General features: G+C 38.4%; 1 protein-coding gene across 2 annotated transcripts; it reads left to right on the plus strand.

Moving 5' to 3' along the window:
• Nucleotides 1–1,894: 1,894 nt before the first annotated feature.
• Nucleotides 1,895–8,340, plus strand: si:dkey-220k22.3 (uncharacterized protein LOC796870 homolog). Of its 2 annotated transcripts, none has more exons than XM_037533245.1 (4): nucleotides 1,895–2,198; nucleotides 4,123–4,147; nucleotides 5,731–5,799; nucleotides 6,800–8,340. In XM_037533245.1, the coding sequence occupies exons 1-4, from the start codon at nucleotides 2,103–2,105 to the stop codon at nucleotides 7,207–7,209; spliced, it is 600 nt and encodes a 199-aa protein (XP_037389142.1). In that variant the 5' UTR covers nucleotides 1,895–2,102; the 3' UTR covers nucleotides 7,210–8,340. The 2 variants fall into 2 exon arrangements, with proteins under 2 accessions (XP_037389142.1, XP_037389143.1); XM_037533246.1 differs by lacking the exon at nucleotides 1,895–2,198 and adding an exon at nucleotides 2,288–2,652.
• Nucleotides 8,341–23,555: the final 15,215 nt, after the last annotated feature.

Below are 23,555 nucleotides of genomic sequence, written 5' to 3' on the forward strand. Positions count from 1 at the left end.
CACAAATTTATACATTTTACGCTACTCTCTTTAGAGGGGAATTCCTATTAAGATAGCTTTACTGAAAAGCGAGAGTTAGTCTCCATGACTCCGTGGCCTTCCCTCATTCTATGTTTGTTTACAAATTTCAGAGGGATTTTTTGTCAGCAGTGTAGTTTAGCGGAAATTGCGGCTTATTTGACATCATCAAGGCATTAAAGGATGGGACTGATAATTTGGTGGCTGCCGGTGCGGCAAAAACTACTGGGGCAACTGTTTTCCTTTTAGATAATATGGGAAATGGCCCCATCTTGGAAATGATACGTTTGTTCTGTAAATAGATTCAACCGATAAACATGACTCACGTTAAAAAAAAAAAAAAAGACAGGAAATCAAATCTGCGGCAGAATGAAATGTGCAAGCCCTCAGAGAGGTGATCAGAGTCTGAAGATGCATGGCAAAAGCTAGTGCAGGCGCACGCTAACACCCACACCAAATGAGAGTGCTTATAGCCCACACGTCTTGACCTTGTTTGTTTGATTAAAGAGATTTGGCTTTGGGTTGCTGGACGGGGGAAGTACCAAACAGGGTGGTCCCTAACACAGATGTTTGTTCTAGCAACCTTGGCCTACAGCTGAGTGTAACAGTTTAGCACTTCAGTTGCATTTCTCAGACCTCTCTCGAGCTGGATTGGTTGCATTCAATATAACCGTGGGCTGCCCACCTGTTGTGTACTGCTATGACACAACGCTTTGAACCAGAAGGCTTCCCTGTCATTGCTACCCTTTCCTTGAAACAGTGTGGTTTGTTGTGTTGCCGCTGTTATTGTTATGGGGTGGGAACTTACTTTTATGTATTATGTTTCCATTTGATCTGTCATTCACCATTTTAAAGGGCAAATAAATTCATTTTTCCCAGAAAGGACAAAATGTTCATCACAGATGGCCTTCGAATAGGAAGCCATGAGTTTGGCAAATGGTTAGTCTTCTTGATCTCCCTTATTACATGAGCTGAGGTTAGTTGGTCATATCTAAAACCAAGGTGACTAACATTTCACCTTTACAAAACTTGACGTTGTGCTTTTGAAATCTTAAAATCTCACATTTTATTACACAACACATTTCTAATTAGCTCATCAGTAGAAACTTCAACTACTTAAGTATGTGTTCTTTTTTTATATCCCTTACTTTTTATTATAGCGTAATAGTTTTGCTGTTGTTTCTTTTATTTCTATTTGTTTTGTTTGCCAACACACAAGGTCACTCGATATTCTTTTACAGTGGGTACACAGAATGAATTTACCACGGATTGTGATAAGACTGTACAGTCATTAGAATTCAGACATATCAAGACTGAGTTCTACTCTAGCTGTGTGTACAATGTGTGAGATTCATCTTTACACATTAAATCATACAAACTAAGTGAAAACTAAAAGCTAATACAGTAAAGCATTTATCCATGTGGGTCAAGAGGTAGCCACCCTGAGGAGCTGACCGGTTATATCTAGAGACACTGTTTTAGTTTTGTCATGTCAGAACATTGTTATAACAACACAATTCAGTGTTTTTCATTTTGCCCCTACCTATCACACACACTCAAAAAACGAGCCAACAGGGTCGTTTGATTTACTAACAAAAAATGTCAACATTAAATCAATCAATCGTGTTGACTAATTAAGTGGTTTACTTTAAATGGACAAAAATGAATAAAAGTGCATTTCAGTTCATGAAGTTTATGTTGAAGAGAATTTCTTTCCAATGAAACCAAATAAAACTGCACTGAAATGCTTCAGTTCAACAGCTGAACTCCATGTCTGTCTAACTGTGAGGCTTAAGTTCATACCGCAGTTTATTTTTTTAGTTGCATGCCTGCCACTATGTTCCAGCCTAGATCACTTTTCCCAATATCAGTTCAGGTGAGTCGAAGATTTTTCTTCTTTTTTTCTCTCTCTCGCTGTGTGTCATAGGCTTCCACCCCCACACGCACCTTACGGCGCGACCGCAGAAAGTGGAGGGGACCTGGATGCGTGGGAGCCCCGTTTTACAGTCGACTGACTATTTCATCGCCTATTCGACACACTTGCACTCGCAGTTCGAGCATCTCGCCGAGACCCGTGTTCGAGCATGGCGCACATAGCGCGAACGCAAGCCAGCTGGATATCTGCCCTGGTCGTCGTGGCCATCTCCGCCTCGTGTGTGACCTGGCTGTGCGTAACGAGGGTAAGAACTTGGTTAAGTTTAATAGACACGCACCCTCAAAGTGACCCTTCTCACTGTCGCTTCTGAGCTAACTTAGTTTTCAGCGCCTGCTTCGTGGTTTGAATTCCCGCTTTATTCCTGCATGACGCTGCGGGGTCGAAATGAAAATTCGAATTCAAATGAAGAGCATTTCGGTCCGTTGGAAGCGCGATTTTGACGTTTGCACCGTGTGCAGGGTGGGTCTGGGTGTCATAGCCGCTGCCACAACGTGCTGCTGTTTATACCAGCCTGGTCTGCAGACTCGTGTTAATGACCCACAAAGCGTACATTTCCTCGACTCCTACCTGTCTGGCTAACCGAGAAATCCTGAAGGTTTCACAAAGCAGTTCTCCGTTAACCGGATAACTCAAGGCTGTAAATGCAGGAGAAGAGCCGAGGGACATTCGTGCTGGACGGTTCTCACTTGGAGCAAAAGGTAACCAGTTTGCCCAGAGATCCTGCTTCAGGATTCCTCAGTTAGGAGGATAATTTAAGCCAAAGTCGAGCGTGTAAAGCAGGAAAAGAGCTGAGGGACATTAACTAACATTAGACAGCCCTCACTTTAAGATTTAGCTTAATGGAAATTCAGTTGCTTTCAGAAAACCTGCAGCTAGATAGTCAAAAACCAAAAGGAAAAGCGTCTCTTTTGGCTTAAAGGGGACCACCGCCGCTGTAGAATCCGATGGTTAAGATGTAAACAAGGTCCGAGTGCTTCAGTGTTCAGTGCTCCGTTCTAGAGACACAGAATCGTTCATAGTGGTGGTGATAGGAACCAGACGTCCACTTCTGAAAACTCCCTCACATAACTCTTTTATAATTGTGTGATATGGTTTTAAGCATTCATAGCGGAGGGGTCCAAACAGGCAAAACAGTCCCGGAGAAAACGTTTTTTTCCCTTCAGATTTACGACTTCCCATCATCAGTGTTGCGCTGAAAGACACGTGTAGCTTGGCTGGTGGTTTTCGATAGTAACGTTAAACAAAATGGCTATACATGTTGTGCTGAAGATATTGTGAACCCTGATTCCTGCCATCGCCGTTGTAAAGAAGTGAGTCTGTAAGTTTCTCTACAGTGAGCCATTAGAACTGAATGATTCAGAAGGTTTTGAAAAATGGTGGAATCCCCCCGTAAAGTATTACATTGAAGGGGAAATAGTGCCCTTTGCAAAAACGCTTGCCACCTCTCGTAATGGTGCCTGGTATGATAGGGCCATTATTTACATGTTTGAGCTTGTTCTAGCTCACTTACTTTGAAGCGGACTCTCGCCCATCTCCTGAGTTGGGCTCTCCTGGAGATTCCGTCACATGTGAGTAGAGAGGAACGCCGTTTTTAAACGTTCTGGCTTCAACCCCTGAAACGAGTTCAACCTTTAAGATTCTAAACGGCTCTGTACTGGGCTGGGCGCGCGGGACGGTGAAGGGGCGTGTCCGCCGCTCCAGGTCTGATTTTATTGCCCTACCCGTTTTGCGACAGTCCTGCACTCCTGTGTTCGCAGTGGCTTAGTGCTTCACGCTATTCGCGAACGCCTTGTCAGTGTGTGCAACTAGCCAATCTTAGAGCAGGACGGGAGCCAATCCTCGCGCAAGAAGGCGGGCGTGACTGAATACGGGTGGAGGAAAAAAATAAAGCCTGACTTTGGAATAAACTCCAGCTGCGTCCAAAACCACATACTGCTATACTATACATACTACACTAATTAACGGACTTCTATTGGTGGTGTGCTATTTTTGACATAGTATTCGGTGTGGTAGTGTGCAGTTCTGCAAGACTGTGCTATGTCCTGTTCTTTATTTAGAATATTTTTGTCAATAATTGTTCATATATTTTGTCATGTCTGGCAATGGACAGAGTGTAATATCTACTTACTACCCCCCCCCCCCTCTCCTCCCCTCCCCCATTTCCTCAGACCTCCAGAGGACCAGTCATCAGTGGTATGTTTGCACTTTTTCCTGTATTTTATATCCTCAGAAAGGCACTTCAGGAATCTCTAATTCCTCCCCAGTCCACATAACATGTATAGTTTCCAGAGATGGGTAGAGCAGCTTAAAGTAAAACTCTAGCCATATTTAAAAAAAAAAAAAAAAAACGTGCAGAGATTAAAAAAATCTTCAAGTACTAAGCCCCCTAAAGAACCGCAGTGGAACATCTTAGTACATCCTCCGTCTGTCAGCACAGGAACTGATGTTTGGTGCTTTTTTTCCTTTTTGGGATCCCTTTGGTCTGAAATAATATGCTAAAGCTAGAAATTAAAAGATCTACAGCAAAGCAGTTCATAAACTGTCAACAACCAAACAGAATATATTGCACCTAAAAAAACACAGTGAAAATGTGTAACACAGTAAAAACGTAGATTTTCCCCTGACGTATTTACTTGAGTATACACCAGTGATCAAGTACATGAAACTGTAACATGAGTAAATGGAAGTAGTTACTACCCACCTCTGTTTGGATTTAAAGAGTGGACAAATTAAGATATTCCTTTACAGCTTCTTCATTTTTACCATGGCACTATCAGGTATAAAATACAAATAGACTAACATAGGTTTACTGATTTTTCAATATTTCAATATTTTTCAATTATTAAGAGGAGTGTTAGTCATTCAGAGTGGTTTGGTGTGAAACCTGCCATGTCACAGTTATTCACAATGATGGTTATAGGAACCAGATATCCAAATGTTTTTAAAATGCTTCTAAAAGCTGAAACAAAAAACTGTAAGTGGTTATGAATATGGTTCCTGATGCACATGTTCTTGAAATACACAGAGAGAAACATACTGTAGGGCAAAGTAATTGTAGTGTTTGTTAACATCATTGTATATGAATACTCACACCACTCTGAATGACTGTTTACGTCTCAACAGTTGAATTACACAGATCAACTGGTAAATCAGTGAAATTTCTTTAGAATTTTGATTTATTATGCAAGACATTTGTCAAAATCCTTGAATAAAATTAGTGTTCAGTCATTGAGTCTAAACAGTGCAACAGTGCTAAACAGTGCAGAGTCATGGAGGTCACTGACACTTCCTTTTCTCTGAGGCTCTCTGAAATATATAAGAATATAGATTTATTACAGGATGTAGTGTCTCATATACAGGAAGTTTTTTATCTTTGGGTCGTATGTGAGTGGTCTTTTTTTCTGCATGGAGATGTTATCAAGCATAGCTTTTTTCTTACTCGTAATGGAGCCTATCTGTAGAAGTTTTCCACCAGCAATACTACTCATAATTAAGCCTAAGGTTCATAAAGACAAGGCTGTTTGTGCCTGTGGTTGTGTTGCTAATATGTGTTCATGTGAGAAAGTGTGCTTTCTACTGTATGTTTCTCTTATTTATCATGCATGCTTGTGGTGAGCTATAGAGCTGTTTCCCGTAACTCTCTCCTTTGCCGTTTCTAGCACGCTGCCTGGCATGATGCAAGGGTTTCCTCTGCAGAGTCTTACAATTATTCTGTCAATATGTCACAGCAACTGTTTTGTTTTTTTTTCCTTTTTGTTGTTCCTCTTGGCCAACAGATATACTTGCAGCACGCCTGCTCAGAGTCTATCAAAATGCATCTAGCAAAGCACAGGGGATTTTTAAAGGTAAGAGGTTTGATTCAGCATTTCACTCATTTGAGCAATCAACAGAAACTTCCTTTAAAACAAATTGTTTAAAAAAAAAAAAAAAAAAAAGCCCAACATCAGGTATCATCAGTGAAGTCCGAAGATTGTTTTAATATTGTCAATTTCCTCCATGAAAAAAGCATTTCCACAAGTGGTGTGTTATGACTAAGGCTAGGTATCATTTAAAATGGTTCATTACAGATACTGATACCAATACGCCGACTTGATACCAGTACCATGAATGCCAAGAACATTTAGTTATAAATCAATACAATTATTATAATAAGAATTCTATAAATATATAAACTTAATTAGATCATTGTGAGCAACAGCTATAGGAACAGCTGTAAGAAGAGAATATGCAAGTTATACCAAAAGTGCTACTTAGTCATTTGGAGTGCTTATTAATCCAAAAGTATTATAGGGCTTGTCTAACAAAACATATTCATGTCATTTTTAAACAGTGTTCCTAAGTATAGGCTTCACAAAATTTAGCAAATGCATTTTGTAGTGGTGGTTAACAGCTTAGTTTATTAACCTAGGTCTAGATACTCGTATTAAACTCTATACACATGCAGCTGACAGTGTGACATTTATGTGTGCAAGTTATGTATTTATGTATGTAATATCAACAAGTCAACAAGAAATTTCCCAGCACTTGTTATAATGGCAAAGATAAACAGTCACTGTGCTTACAGTGTTTTTTGCTTCTCTAATTGCTTAATATTCTTGCTCTGTATTCTTTACATTTATATTTGCAGTGCAAGGTCTTTCTAATATTTGTTTACAGGTTTGGCTTTTTACTGAAAACGCTAAAAGGTCAGCCAAATGGCTGTTGAGTGGTTGAATTCTATCAGCCCAGTGAAGGTGCCATGTCGATGTTATTGGCACAAATTATACACTACTCTAAGACAGAAAATCCAGCTTCAGATCCATATAAAAAAGTGTTTATCTTCATCATCTTTTTCTTCTTATTCAGTGGATGGCTTTCAGGACAACTTTCTGACCTGGGAGGAGGAGTGCTGCGTCAGTCATATAATTTTGGATCAAAACAAAAAATGGATAACTGTGAAAGAGAAGGGCATTTACCTGATCTACGTTCATGTGACATACGGTCTCAAAGGAAATGGCACTGTAGAGCTTCGGCTTTTTGTGAACTTCAATTACACAGGGAATGGGGGAATGGCACGTCAAGAGACAGCTGCCGACTTTGATACTCGAGAGCTCACAGAGAAGGAACAAGATGCGAGCCTCAGTGCCTTCCTTCTACTGAACATGAGACCAATGGAACAGCTGTCTGTACATGTGTCCGCAAAGGATCTGATAAACTACAATGACATCCGACCATTCACCAACTACATCAGCATCATTAGGTACGCTGACTGGTAGACACTGAGCTGAAGAGGAACTATGCCGTCAACTTCAACTGAGTATCTCAAATCATTGTTTTAATATGCCCTTTTCATGTCAGCTGTTTTTTTTTTATTTAATTTTTTCGCTTGCTACTAGTCACAAAACACGTTTTTTTGGGGTTTTTTTTTTGTGATGGTGGCCAAATAGAGGACAACTGCACAAGCAGCTGCCATGAAATGAAGCCAGATGTTTAACCGCAAACGAAACTGTGACGAAACTCCATTTGACATTCGGGATGTTTGCGTAGGGCGCTGCGATACTTTCTTGGTGCGTTCTTTCTTCTTCATCTTCCCCTCTGTTGCATGACGCTCCCAACTCACGATTTTCTGAGAAACATGACACATTTTCCTACCATGAGAGACAAAAGTGATTTTCACTTTGTTTCAGGTTCGTTATGAGTCAGTTGAAAAAAAGAGCATCGAGGCTGCTTCCTCATTTATCAGCATGCAGTTTGAAGAAATGAGCACACAAAAGTTAACGTCACTTCCATAAGCAAACAATTCTTAGTTGAGGTGGTGATCAGGTGTCTTTAAGATGCTGGTTCCATTACAATCCCCCCCCCCTCCCCTAGTATGTATGATGTTTGCCAGTCAACTGACTGTAATCTCAAACGTCAAGCGTTACTGGTTATCTTTGAAGTTGCATGTTATTCTTTTATCTTATTTTTGATGACCAGGAGCTGAATTTTTTTGGGATTGTGCTTTGTAATTTGTGGGTCATAAGAGAGTGACTGGAATATGTAATAAGCAGTGTTTTCCAAAACAACTACATTACCAGCACTAAGAAGTACTAGACAGGTTTCCATCCACCTGCCAAATTACATTTGCGAATAACCATGATGTTACGAAAGAAAATAACAGCTTGAGCTGCAGCATCTTAGGTCTAATGTCACTGTTATGTTTTGTTTTTTGAGGAAGGTACATTTTAATTTCTTCATTAGTCTCGTGGTACCTGCTGCCTTCTGTCATGTTTTGTAGCTATGGCTGGGCAAAAAAAACAAAACACACAGACATGATTTTTATTCTATTTGCATTTTACATTATTTATTTGGAAAATGTCTTTATCTTAATTTATCACTTTTCTTTTTATCTGCAAAACAATGCATATGCTTGCACTTGAATATGTCTTGAATCTAGTTAGTATATCTAGTAATTCACATTGTGATTGTCGTAAAAATATTTTAAGATTATTGTACTTGATTTTTTTTTTTACTTGTTTAGTCATTTTATCTCAACATTTTATTCTACTGGCAGATAATTCTGCTTGTTTCAAGACAAAATTCAGAACAAGAAAAATGTTAAAACATTTAAAAAGATAAAAACAAGTGAATACAATAAATATAATTGTTTAAATCTCTATAATCTAATTGTTTAAATCATCTTATAATAATCATAAAACAATCTCTAAATGAAAGTATTATAGAAGATATATTGACTAAATTAAAAGCGGTTTCACTTGTAAAGCTGCACATTTTTGCAGTGTGTATCCACTTTACGTGCATGCACAAACATTTGTGAATTTTCGTGATTTCATTCAATATTTAATATACAGGGTGACTCAAAAGTCACAGGACACAGTTTAATCTTATTTTATTTTTTATTTTATTATTGACTTATCTCTGGGGTCATCGCAAACAAACTGTATGCTGAGAAAATTCGCAACAAACACCACCTTCAGCACTGCATCGTGGAGGCTTTTGACAGCATAAAAATAAAATAAGATAAAACGGTGTCCTGTGACTTTTGACTCACCATGCATTTTTTAAAACTTTATTTGATATGCCAGAATACACATAAAACTAAAAAAACAAGCTTGTGATGGAGAAGGTCACAGTTCAGTTTCCATCATTTTTCCCCATGTCCTATAGGACAACTTGCCCTGCTTAACTCCTTAGTTATCGTTGAAGCTAATAGTGATGGATGGTGGAAATAATGAAACTAGTTCTGAGTGATGTGTTCCTGTAAGTGTACAATTCTCCTCAGTTTTTTATGAGCAAAACTGCAGAGAATATAAAGTACAATTTCCCAGAACCACAGAGAGATCATTTAGCATATTATATGTGTAATATAGGCATAGTCTTATTATCAGTTCTATAGATGAAATCTCAGAGTTTCACTCCAATTCTTCTCATTGAAGGGGTTTTATGATAAGACACTTTGTCATGTGCCAAAAAGGATGCTTTAATGTATTAACAGGTTACAAAGCTAGTAATGTCCATGAGTATGTTAACAAGAAAGTCACACTAATTTAACTTGCCTAATAAACAGTCATGAACATGAAGAACATCAGTTACCTTGTTAGAGTAAAAGACAGGACTGATTATGTATTTTTGGTCTACAAATGGTAGAACACCCAATATGCTAGAGTCATTTCCCAGCATGAGTAGTACCTCTGGTTAACTTTCTTTGTTTTTCAAATACTTCTAAAGTCATACATACAAAATTATTTCAGTGATTTTTTCCTTTTATGAGCTACCATTGTTTCTATTTTTTTGCACCTCTATAATGTCATGGATATAGGGCTGCTGTTTCAAAGACGGGAAATGTGAGAAGGCTAAATATGCATCAGAACAGATCATTCTGCAGTGATGTCAACTGTACAACTACTCAGATTCAGACCCATTTGATTGTATATGGTTCAGTAGCAAGAACCAAATCACTCATGTTGAGTGATTGAAATGGACTACTATCATTGTTCTCAAATGGCTTAATAACATTGTATTTATCTGCTATTTTCAATGATTGTAATTATTTGTTATTTAAAATATTAATTAAAATATATAATTACTTTGCCTCTTTCATCAAGATTCAAGTATTTCCTTTGCTACTGCTCGAGTCATGCACTTAAAGGGGACTCCTAAACATCTGTCTAAATAGTTCAGGGGTAAACAAAGTCATTCAGAGTGGTGCGATGTGAAATGGTTTGCTGTAGAGTATTTGCTCATAGTGGTAGTGAACAATGTTAACATTTTTGCCAGTTTTTTTTTGTTTGTTTGTTTAAGAATACATATAGGCAGTAAATTCATGGTGTGCTCTGAAAACATTTTTGTAAGATTCACCACTAATTTACCATCAACATTACTCACAGAACTCTACGCTTGAGTTAAATAAATTTAAAATTAAATGGCTATACATTTATTCTGAACACAGCCATTCCTGGTTCATATCACAACCACTAAACACATAGGCAGGTTTCTCTACAATGAACCTTTTCACATCTTACACTCCGAATGGCTTTAAGTCGCCGGGATTCTGCAGAAAATTTGAAAAATCAATGGAATTCCCCTTGAAGTATGGCACCTCTTTCTCCTCCTCCCCATCATAGAGGTTTGAAAAGACCCAGACAGCTGAAAGTTTAACAAAGGCAGGTAAAGTTCAAAGCATTAAACTGACTCATAGTGGCCCAGAGAGTCATACCACAATGTTTATGAAGTAAACCAAAGATGAAAACAGCTTTAAGAGAGAGCACAAATGCATGGAAGAACAGAACATTAAAGGGGAATTCCATCATTTTTTCTGCATTTATGAAATGTATTCAATTCATGGTGGAGAGATACAAGCAGTTATAAGGCAAAATAGTTGCATAAAAAGCCCTTTTTGATTTATTCTTATTTTAATATTATGTACAAAAACATTTAGACAGTAATTTACTTTTTTGCATTGTAGACATTGCAACTCCAGGTTCCTATTACCACCATTCTTAAGATAATCTGAGCTGCTGAATTTCATTAAACCATTCTGAATTACTTTAACATTTCAATGATTACATTTTCGTACACATTTTGAAAAACTTGGAATTTCTGCTTCAGAGCAAGGTGTATGTGCATAAAGTTGATAACATTGATAAAGTTGAGACAACATTGGACTTGAAGGTCTCTTTTACAGAATAAAAGCTAAAATTTGTAACACTAAGACAGTAGGAGAAGAAAAGGAGCACAGTGGGCAGAGAATTGCACTTTTGATGTTCTAGTCAGATAACTAAGAGAAATTCATTACAAGCCTGTTGTCAAAGAAAAGTAAGACAGCAACCCACAGTGGTAATCAAATCAAAACTACCACACTGTAACAATATTGCAGTACAGAACCAAAATATGAACTAGTTCATGACTGCAGAGAATAAATATCTACAGATACACTTAATTTAAAAATGTATTATATTCTTAGCTGTTTGTGTGCCATAAATATATACACTAAAAAAACATTTCCTTTATAGAAGTATTTACAACCCATGCTATGGCTCTCCAAACTGAGCTCATCTGCAACCTGTTGTTATGATATCACTGGATATTTCATTTGACAAAGTTATTTGGAAAGGCCTATATGTACCCACAGTTTGTCAGTATATCTCAGAGCAAGCCTTACAGTCAAAACAACTATCTGCAGATCTCCAAGACAGAACTCCGTGGTGAACCGAGGTTGACAAGACTAGCCTTCACCCATACTTAATTAATGGCATGAATAACGGGGCGAAAGAATGACTCAAGTAAAAGGTAAAGCACCCTCTCAAAAAACAACTAGAGCAGAATAACAAAAGTATTGGGTCAAAACACTACTTAAGTTCCGAGTTACTTATAAAACTGCAGTGGAATTTCTCAGTAAATCCAGCGTCTATCAGCACCGAAACTAAACTAGGTTATTCTCTATTCTTTTCTTTGGAATTCTTTTGGTCTAAAATAAAATGCTAGAGCACTAAAGTCAGAGTGTGACCAATCACAAACCTGTACAAATGCTGTCAAAAAATAATAAAATAAATGAGCAACTCCACCATTTTTGAAAAATTACTTAAATCATTCATTGTTTAGATGTAAACAAATTCTTTGTGTGGTTTGGTGTGAAATGTACCTTTTTAGAGAAATGAGTGGGTCAACCATCCAGAGCAATGGACAGTGTAGAAAAGAGGTGAAGAAGAGGGTGCAGGCAGGATGGAGTGGGTGGAGACGGGTGTCAGGGCTGATGTGTGACAGAAGGATAGCAGCAAGAGTGAAAGGGAAGGTTTACAACACAGTAGTGCGTCCTGCTATGATGTATGGTTTGGAGACTGTGGCTCTGTCTAAAAGACAGGAGGCTGAGCTGGAGGTGGCGGAGATGAAGATGCTGAGATTTTCGTTGGGAGTGACAAGGATGGACAGGATTAGAAATGAGCAGATCAGAGGGACAGTGAAGGTGGAGCAGTTTGGAGATAAAGCCAGAGAGTCCAGGTTGAGATGGTTTGGACATGTGTTGAGGAGGAATAGTAGATATATTGGGCAAAGAATGTTGGAGATGGAGCTGCCGGGTAGAAGGAGAAGAGGTAGGCCTCAGAGAAGGTTTATGGATGTAGTGAAGGTGGACATGGAGATGGTTGGTGTAAAAGTAGAGGAGGCAATGGATAGGGCAAGATGGAGGCAGATGATCCGCTGTGGCGACCCCTAAAGGGAGCAGCCGAAAGAAGAAGAAGAAGAAGCAGAAGAAGCATAAAACTGTACTTTTTACTACTGTTTAGTATTACTTATATTTTCTAATTAATTTTTTTCTATTTCTTTATTCAACTGTGCCTGCTTCCTCAGTGGATTTTTTAATGGCCAAAAAATGTTTTGCCAAATGCTTATGATTTTTTTTTGAGTAGCCATTGACAGAAAACTGATTTTAAAAATTGCCACATCTGCATACAGATGATGTGTCTTCATAGTTTGTGTTAAGCATGGATCTAGGATGAGTTAAATTTACAGTAAAGTCAAGCAGCACTATATCCTCTCTTTTAGACAAGTTGCTGGTGATAAATGTTATTTAAACACACAGATTGCAGATTGGGACAGCCTGGTTTCTCAAACGAGTACATATGAAGGAAATAACATTTCTACACATTATGTATTTATTTTAACTGAAAGCATAAACAACTTACTCACCTTCTTCTTGATCAGCTTCAGACCTGCTCCTTTAATCTCCATAAGCTTCTTTCTTTCCTGCTCTTTGCCTGTGTTAAGTATCACATGATTTGCAAGAACTCAAGGATTAAAAAGAGATTAATCTGTTCAATTATTTGTCTGAACTGGCAATACCCATCACCTGACTGGCCTTCCACAAAGCTGCAGCCTCCCATGTCATTTCCCCGTCTACAGGATCAGAAATTAAAGGAAATAAAAGTGTGTTAGTCACTGTGTGTCATTTTCACTCACATTAAGTTATTATAAAAGCAATCTCTGATTAACATTGGCATGACTGTCTCATATTTCCATGAGTTCCATGGGTTTTGAAAACTATCTGTAATTTTTGTAAAATTCTGTAATATCTGTAAAATTGTTTACTTCTCTAGCTACATCCAACCTCTACAGAGTACGCAAAACCTGTTCAGTAAAATGTACACAGGAATTAATAAGTTACTGAAAAACTACTTGAGTTATTGAGTTGCTTTTTCGTATATCAACAATCTGAAAAAATAAGACTTAATACATCTCTGGAAAAAGATTTGTACAAACGAAACATTACATATAATGAATAAAAACGTGTCTAATGACTGATCACAATATGCTTTGCTATTGCAACAGGTTCTGCATTAAACCACATGCACTTCAGGACTAGACATGCTTCCTTGTTTGTCTGTTTCCAACAATGTTTAGAATTCCTGAAAACCTTTGCAGAGTTTGTTACTGTTCAATTAAGTCTACTTTTTGGGGCGGTTTTAAAATAAACAGATGACTTAAGTAAGTCAAAAAACTGAGTTTAATTAAATAAGTAAAAAAAAATTATATATATATATATATATATATATATATATATATATTTAGTGACAGTCCATTAAAATTCACTGATGCCTATATACAACAATTTTACCATTAACATCATTATCAACAACAGCAGTTTGTCCAGGTGTAGTCTGCTGCAGAGGTACAAATCAGGCCTGAGATGATCAGAGAATGCAGTGAGGAGAATTTCTGCTGAATAATGAATAATGCTGAATAATGGTTTGTGTCAAACGCTAGAGGGCGCTCCCGAGGCAGTTCAAAATGAATGGTTCAATACATGCGCAAAATCAGAGAACAGCATAAAATACTGTAAAACCACTCTTGTATTTTGAGCACTTTTGAACTCTGTTATAAGGCTTTATGGCACCTCATGTTACATTCATGACACCAGCAAACATGAACCACTTCAGTGAACTGCTCAGCTAACCAACCAATCAGCACTGAGTAGCAGTGCCCAAAACCCCTTTGCTGTAGCAAAATGGAAAGATACAGGTAGGTTTACTTTGCTTTCTTAGTGAAATACCTCCTTCTACTTTTCAAAGAGGTTAGAAATTATTTTTGCAGTCCTGTTTTAGATATAATGAGTGAAACAGGAATTGTCCAGGCTCCCTATAAAACGGCTCTGGTAATATCCATGTGCAGTAAGCTGGTGGCTAAATACCTTCATACTTCAACACCCGCAGTAATTTCATACTTCAACACCCCCACATTACTGTTTAGGCCAAAAAATCTTAAAAACAGAAAGTAAAGAAATACAAGTCTCAGCACGAACCAAGAATTACTGTACAGAGTTCAAGGGGAATCTGTACTAGATTAGATTACTTAAATCACCACCTTATGCAATGTGTACCTCCAAAACTGTGACAGAACTGTTGACACCTGTTAACTAAATTAGCTAGCTGACAAAAAAAAAAAAACATACGCTTCAGCTTTTTAATTAATAGCCAACGTCAGCGATCACAGTTAGTCTAGCCACTTCAGACTCCTCAGTCATGTGTGTGGCATATTAAGGCACTGGTGTTTATCAGAAACATTAGCAAAAAATAATATATAGACCATTGTACATTGGCCATTAGAACTACTAAAAACACCTACTAAACACTAATTAAATACAGGTTGCTAGGTTAAACACTGAGACAAAGTTTATATGCCGTGGACTTTTAATATTTACATTATTGAGTTACAAGTGAAAAGCTGACACAGCTCTTTCTTCTAATTGGTTTAAGAGCGGAAACATTTTCACTTTGCAACTGTTGCTAAAAATTAACGTAGTGAAGTGAAAGTACTTTATTACAAATAAACTCAATATACATTCAAAATAGGGGAAGTTTACTCAAGTACTGTAACTACAGTAAACATTCCACCTCTGGTGTTAAACAGCTACCCTCTCCTTTTTTCTTTACCTCACGTAAACCCTAATACATACTGCAGGCAAGTTTCTTCATTCTATAAGTACTTACTGTTTCACTCTGTATATGGTGTATTTTAAATAAAACCTAATGTTTAACATTATTTTATTAAGCTATTAGCCAAAATCCTGTCACACCTTCAGAAAATAAATCACAGAGGAGTAACAGCATAGACCCTCCCTCAGGTCTGATATGATCGGCTAACTACTTACAAGGTCCGACATGATTGGCTGAGCCGGATGTTATTCCCCCCCCCAACCAAACAGCAGGATTCTTCATTAATTCTTATATTAGAAAATAAGACAGGCAGCAGTTCTCAGTGCCCTGAAACTGCAGGATATTATGAATTTGATCACATGATGAAAGGAATAAATAGGAAAAATTACTTATTATTTGAACTAAAAAAACAGGAAATTCAGGAAATTCTTTCAGCAGGTTACACTGGAATTCCACAGATTTTTCTAAATTTCTGCATTAGATATAAACAAAGTCATTCATATCCATTTGTTGTGAAATGGTTCACTTGCAGAGAAACTTGGGCCCAATCCCATTCCTTCTTTTTACCTCTACCCCTTGTTTTCGAGTGTCATCCTAACCCCTTGGGACAGAGTTACAAAGGGTAGTGGTTGAAATCGGACCCTACAAAATGGGACACCTAAAATTTTAAATAAAAAAACAAACACGGCTCCATTAACAGGATCCTAGCGGTGCTCTGTACATGTAGAAAAAAAATAAAGTAGGAAACTGTAACTTGTGCTGTACCCATCTTGTCACTGGGACTTTTAACCTGGGAAACTGAACCTTAGAACCACTGCTGTACCTTTGAGGGAACATTTACAATGTTTGTACCTTGATGAATGAAAACGTGCCTGCGCAGAACCTTTATTTCTAACTGTGCAGGCGATCCAGTCCGTCTTCAGTGCTAGCAGAGAAGGGAAAAGTTCAGTAACCTCGCTGCTGGGATTTAGTCACATTTAGGGCATCATATGCTTTCAAAGAGGGGGTTTAAGAATTATTTATTATCACCCACTCCTAATTTGGTGATACGAAGCTGAAGCCAGCTTCTTGTTCGAATTTTTCCTGTTCCACCTTAAATGGGGAAGCAGTTACATTCTGGCGCTTCAGGCGTCAGGACTGCAGGACTATTTAAGGTGGACTGGGAAAGTTAATTTTTTTAAAGCCATTAATGATTTTTATGCTTATTATGAAGAAAATGACCATAATACATTGAAACGATATTAAACTAAGATAATAAAAACGTTATAATTTTGAATGCAAAAAATACATTTGTGGGTTTCTTTGATCGCTCACGCAGACATCTTGCCAGTTTTTTTTTTCTCCTCATTCTGCTTGGAGTGTGACTCTGAAAATACAGCCCTAACACTTCACCCTACCCCTCTCAACAAAAACTGTGACACCCTAACCCTAGACGTGAACGTGCAAAACAGAGGGCTAAGGGCTAAGTGGTAGGGGCAAGGGGTGAAATGGGATTAGGCCTTACTGACGATTTTAATAGCGGTTAGGGTAGGAAGAGTTCTGATGTCTACGTTGCCAATAAAGCCATTTTATTTTCTATCCAAGACCACCAGTGAAGCCGTGTCTTTTTGATCTTATTGTAACATTAGTGATGCTAAAATAATGGTCAATCTGAAATCCTTGGGGACTATTTTGCCTTTAAACACTCTTCAACCTAAGCAGTGCTGTCCTTTCAGATTAACTAACGGTAAAACTAACAAAACACGTCTTAACATGGTTCTGTTGTATCACTAAGTTAGACATGATTAGTAGTCGTATACAGTAGAAGTAGTATAGTAGTAAATAGTAGACATGAATAGTATATTAACATGAGCGTTTACAAACACAGATAAAGATTAGCCCACCTTTGAGCTGCCTGTTAACGAGCTAACGGTAATAGTTTTGTGAGCTGAGTGTGGTCTACACACATAAATCCTACATTTGTTTTCAAGGAATGAAATTAAATAAACACCACCTCTCTCCACACGACTGGGGTTCTGAACAGCGTTTCCCAGAAACACCTGTTAACCATCTTTAAGTCGAATCACTGACTGGCTTACCGCCATGTCCGTTCTCCGACGCCGGCTTGCTCTGAGGAGTTTTGATAGAGGTCGTTGGTAGGAGTGCTTTAAAAAAGGCTGTGATTGGCTGATTGACCTGCCAATCCTTATTCAAACGGTCATTTATATGTGGGAAGTGTGGAAAACGACAGAAATATTAATCTTGTGCCACTGAAAGACAGCACCTAGTCAAAGTCCTTACAGTAAAGTACTCGGCGATCTTTGCAGCCAGACTTCTTAGGTTAGCTAACCTAGTTAGCCAGTTAGCTACTCTCTGAATGGGGAGAGACCAAAAGACTCAAAACAGAAGGTTACATTAGCGTTTCAAAAACATATTTTAAATATTGGATAAAATCTGACAAAAAAACTCAAATAGTTTGTAGCACCGAGCTCAAATAACGCATAAAAATGTGTTTTTCTCAGGTTATTCAGGCTACTGAGGGCAGTTTTTGACCGATTCTTGTGTTTTGCCTGACGTCAAAAAAGGCTGAAGTACCCGGATGTGCTTTTTAGTTTTTTGTATAAAAGTGTTTTTTTCCCTCTATAACTCGAGTTTAAAAGATCTTAAACAAATTTTAATGTTTAAATGTTTTATGGTCGCCCGAAGACTGCTGGGATTGGCTCCAGCATCCCTCCGCGACCCTGAAGGAGAAGCGGCTTCGACAATGGATGTTTGGATGGATGGATGGATGGATGTTTTATGGTGTTGAGTTTTCAGGAAGCGCCCTCTAGCGTTTGTGAAACCTGGACATCACAGAGCGGTAATTCTCCTCTCCAAGTTCTGTTGACATGTCCCACATGAATAGTAATGTTTCCTATGTTGTTTCTGAGAAGTTAATGTATAAAAATATACTGGTTTGGAGAGGAAAAAATAAACAAAACGTCAGCAAATTTACCATCTCCACTTTCCCGCTTAAGATTTTAGCACTACAAAACATCCTAAATATTTTATAGTAGGAAAACAATGTGTTGAATGTTACAGTTGTATGCAAAAATTTGAATGCCCAGTCAAATGAAGTGAAAATAAGCCAGCACACCCTTTACAGGAAACGTAAATATGCCATTTGTCTGCAGATTTTACAGCTAATTTCTACTAATATATTAAATGTGCATTAAATGGGCGAAAGTGTGTTGTCTATAGTGGACATTTAACTTATTTTTGCTTAATTATTATTTTGTGTTAATGCGTCAACCTCTGTGATGGCGTTTGTGTCTTCAGAAAAAAGGATGATATCGCCTCCTTGTGGCTCTATGCTCACTGCACGAAGAAAAAAGTGCTTAACATACTGCTCATCACAACTTCTTAAAGCCACTTAAAATCACTATAGTGCAGGCTTGGATTGGTTCAGAAACAAAAATGAACGCAGTGAGATTTAGTCCACAAGATAGGGTCCCTCATGCACATCTCAATGACGTCATCAAGTGTTATTCTTAGTCAGGCCCAAGGCGTTGAAGTCTCCTTAAGTACTTTTTTGTGTATCTGTACTTTACTGAACTTTTTACTTTCACTCCACTATATTTCTAAGCCAGATATCTTACTTTTTACTCAACTACATTATGCTAAATTTTAGTGTTCCTTTTGGTTTATGTGTGCAAAAAATGTGACATCGAAACGAAAGAAGTGCAAAGCAAGAGCACCAATCAGGGCACAGCGGTCACTTTGTTCTGAGCTTGTTTTCACCCACTGGTCATACCAACCCAGTGCAGCACACGGTTCAATGTCAGTACATCAGCGTAAAAATTTGGGAGAGTCTGTTCAAAATAAATGATGAACTAACCTAACTTTGTGTAAATAGACCACAATATAGAAATATGTCCACATATGCAGTCATGCCTGACGCGGCTTTTTTCTGAATTTATACAAACACCATTTCATTTTATAGTAAATTAGTTTGGGCTGGTTTATGTTTATGAACAGAGGCCTACAGATCAACATAGTAAAGGAGCTCATTTGTGATCCTGAGTTTAAAGCCAGTTTTTATTCAACTTAAACTTGGCACTAAGTTGTAAATGAATCTTAAACTGAACCTTTGCTTGTTTGTAAAAGTGATTTCAGAGCCACTCGGTTCTCCCTGATGGAAACTGTTTACCTTCAGTGTTTTGTGCTTATGATCATTTTAATAGACGTCAGTGTCACTAATTAATGACCTTCTATTAAAAGACTGGTTTACCAAGAGAGACGCTGGAGGATTTTCACCTAAAAAGAGTTCATGAAGCGAGTCTCGTTATTAAAATGATAACAGGACATCAGAGCCATAATTACTCTTTTAGTACTTTTACTTTCGATACTTAAGTACATTTGAAGGCAAATACTTTTGTACTTTTACTCAAGCTGAGGTCTAAAGGGAGGAACTTCTACTTTTACTGGAGTAATATTTTACCTTGTGTAACTCAAGTACATGATTGGTGTATTTGGTCCACCACTGGTTATTACTCATATCACCAAAGTTAGCTGGCTAGCTTGTTGCTAAAAATATTCGCTTTTTTTATGGGGTTTGTTTTGTGCCAAAAGTTTCAAATAAAGTAATGCAATCCACAGGCAAATTGTTAAGTATAAAAATATGAAATATTTCTGTTGCTTCTGACTTTTGGCACATGTTCATGGTAGGCGGGTCTTAGAAGAGGGCATTCACCTGCACTCTATTGGTCAACTTATTTGGAATGACAGGTCTTATAAACACATAGCTACTCAGTGTGAACCGCCATAACATGGCAGAACACGTCATACCCTCTTAAAAAAAGAGTTAAGAAAATGGTTCTATATAGAACAATGACACTCAAAGAACTTTGCATGATGAAAGGGTTCTTTGCTTCATGAAAGAGTTCTTGAGACTGACAGAGAATGTGAAAAGTAAGATATTTGACTTTGAAATGTAGTGCAGTGAAAGTAAAAGGTTGCTCAAAATAGAATAACTTCAATAAACTACAGACACATGAAAAAACTACTTAAGTACAGTAACAGATTACATTACTTAGTATCTGTCCACCACTGGCTACAAGCCAAAGAACGCTTTTTTGGTATTATATAGAACCTTTCTTGCTAAGAGAGTACTACTAGCCATACATTTTGTGGACTTTTGCTGACAGTTGTGGTCTGAAATACTAATAAAGTGGTACAAATAACTCTGTTTATTTGTTTTATTCTGTACAGCTCTGGCTACTTGCTCATTGTAATTGAATGTTAGCCAGCTAGCCAGTGTGGGCAACCCACATTCTGGTCATTTACACCTTTACAGCCAGGAAATGCAGTGAATGAAACAGCTCTTCACCAGTAACACTTTAAAGAATTTAAAGATAGTAGTCTCTTTAGATGCAGAGAAAGCATTCGACAGGGTAAATTGGAAATTTTTGTTAGCAGTTCTACATAAATTTGGATTTGGCCCATCCTTTGTAAACTGGATCGAAACATTATACAGTTCTCCAAATGCACGGGTTAGGACAAATGATCTTATTTCACAAAGCTTCAGTCTGCAGAGGGGAACTAGACAAGGTTGCCCCCTCTCTCCCTCAATGTTTATCGTCTTCATTGAGCCACTAGCAGCAAAAATCAGACAGAATGTAAACATCAAAGGAATCCAAACAGAAAATACAGACCATAAAATAAGCCTTTATGCTGATGATGTATTACTTTTCATCGGGAACTCACAAACCGCTCTTCTAAAGACAATCACACTTATAGATAAGTTCTCATCTGTATCAGATTACTCCATTAATTGGAGTAAATCAACAGTTTTGCCTCTGAATTGTAAATTTCAGAACATCATACCTACATCACTACAGTCGGGCAACATTAGATATCTAGGTATAAATTTTTCTCCCAGGCTGTTAGATCTGGTACGACTGAACCATATTCCTCTACTAAAAACAATAGAGGACGATCTCACACGTTGGAACCCTCTACCTATATCTCTCATGGGGAGAGTTGCTACAATAAAAATGATGATTCTGCCTAAAGTAAATTATCTGTTCTTAATGATCCCTAATAAACCTTCTATTGCTTGGTTTAAGTCGCTAGACTCAAATATATCTAAATTTTTATGGAAAAGTAAAACATCTAGAATAAGCTTGAAGACTTTACAAAAGCTAAAATGCAGCGGTGGTCTAGAACTACCAAATTTTTATCACTATTTTTTAGCCAATAGACTACAGTATGTTTCAAGGTGGATGAAATCAAACCGCTCAGACAGTCCATGGCTGGATCTGGAACAAACACTCTGTGGGAAATTGAAAATATCTGACTTACCTCTCATTAGCTCCAGCATTAAACATTACAATTGCTTTAAAAGCCTTACAATAAGCACCACCCTGATAGCCTGGTGGGAATTCTTAAAGATGGCTAAGTCTTCACTAATCCCTTGTAAATTAACACCCATTTGGAACAATCCCGATATATGTCGGAAAAAGACAGTACTGAATTTTTCAGAATGGCAAGAAAAAGGAATAAATAATTTAGAACATGTTATTCATGATGGGACCTTTATTTCATTTGAAGATCTTATTTTAAAATATGAAATTAGCAGTAGCAAATTTCTGGAATATCACCAATTGAGGTCCATCATACAGGCAAGATTTAATCTAAGTAATCTAAATCTAGAAATCCCTGTGTGGATAACAGACTTTCTAAACCTCTATACCCCTAAACTGTTATCAAAAATATACAAATTATTATTAAAAATTAATGATTCAATATCCCTTCCAATTACAAAATGGGAGAGAGATCTTTCCATCATCCCGGATGAAAATTTCTGGACACAGATATGTCTAAATACTTTTAAAATGACTAAAAATCCAAATTTACAACTTATACAATACAAAACTCTCCATAGAATACATTACATATTTTTGGGTGTCTGATGGCTCTTGGACTGGAGATGGGGGCTGACGCTCTGCGGTTTCTGTGTGCGGGCCCTGTTGTTGATGGTGGGGGGCCTGGATGTGTGCGCTCACGGTCTTGGGGTGGGGACCTGGGGACCCGTGGGGGTGGGTGCTGGCCCCGTCCGGGGGGCTGGCCTCCTCTGTGTGGGCCGGGGTGCGGGGTCTGGGGCCTTGGCGCCTGGGGTCGCCCGTCCCCCGTTTGGGCTCCTCCCTGCGCTGGAGGGGTCTGTGCCCCCCTGGGCGCACCGCCGGGTGGTGGGGGGTCTGGGGCGCGCCGGGGTGTCTGTCTGGCATTCCAGGATTCTGGATGCCTCCCGGGAGGAGGGGTGGGGCACTCAAGTAGGGGGACAACCACATAGGGCCGGTTGGTGCCCTGTGGGTCCCTGGGTGCATGGCTGGACCTCTTGGCGTGGTCCCTGCCCTGCTCCCTTGGCGGTTGTGTCCTGAGGGTGGTTTGGGCCTCTCTGGCATGGGGAGGGGGGGGGTGTCCTGGCGGGGGGTCGGCCGGTCTCGGGCGCCTGGGCCCTCGGGGGCCGCATGCTCAGCTCATGCCGGGGGGGTGGGCTGCTCATTGCCTCTGGCTCTCCGGTCACTTGCCCTTTGTCTGTGGGCGCTCTGTCTGGGGCCTCCATTCTTCGTCCTCTGGGGTGTGCACGCGGTGGCCGTCGGAGCATGTGGCCTCAGGTCTCCTGAGTTCCTAATGGGCTGTGGATGGTCCGGGTCCCCCGGGTCCTTCCCTATCTGTCTCTGGACCACGGGGGCATGGTTGCTGCTTCTTGCCCTCATTGCTGAGCACATTCCATGACACATGACATGTGAACGCATATACACACATATACACATTGCTGCAAACAGTAGAATTGTGTGTGGTGGGTGGGTGTATATGTATAGAGGCATATGTATAGATATGTAAACATGTGTATGTATGTAGCAGCAAATAGTAGAATTATGTCTGGGTGTATATATGTATATGTATATGTGAATATGTATATGTATGTATATCTGTATAATTGTTTTTTTCCCCTCCCTTTTTTTTTTTTTTTTTTTTTTTTTTTTTAAACTTACTTATTTATCTATTTATTTTTATTTAGTTGTCTGTTTATTTACTTATTTTATTTGTTTTTTCTCTTTTTTTTAATTTTTTTATTTTTTTATTATTATTATTTTTTTTCTATTTATTTATTTACTTACTTAATTATCATTATTATGATTTATTATTATTTTTTTTTTTTTTTTCTCTCT

Source organism: Pygocentrus nattereri, chromosome 23 (genome assembly GCF_015220715.1).
Source record: "Pygocentrus nattereri isolate fPygNat1 chromosome 23, fPygNat1.pri, whole genome shotgun sequence".
In the NCBI taxonomy this organism is placed as follows: domain Eukaryota; kingdom Metazoa; phylum Chordata; class Actinopteri; order Characiformes; family Serrasalmidae; genus Pygocentrus; species Pygocentrus nattereri.

What these genes read in the sequence shown, in the direction of transcription:
- si:dkey-220k22.3 (XM_037533245.1), top strand. Translation starts at nt 2,103, where the DNA reads ATGGCGCACATAGCGCGAACGCAAGCCAGCTGGATATCTGCCCTGGTC. An exon ending in CCTGGCTGTGCGTAACGAGG is followed by an intron (nt 2,199 to 4,122) that starts GTAAGAACTTGG and finishes CCATTTCCTCAG; the next exon opens with ACCTCCAGAGGACCAGTCAT. An exon ending in CAGAGGACCAGTCATCAGTG is followed by an intron (nt 4,148 to 5,730) that starts GTATGTTTGCAC and finishes CTTGGCCAACAG; the next exon opens with ATATACTTGCAGCACGCCTG.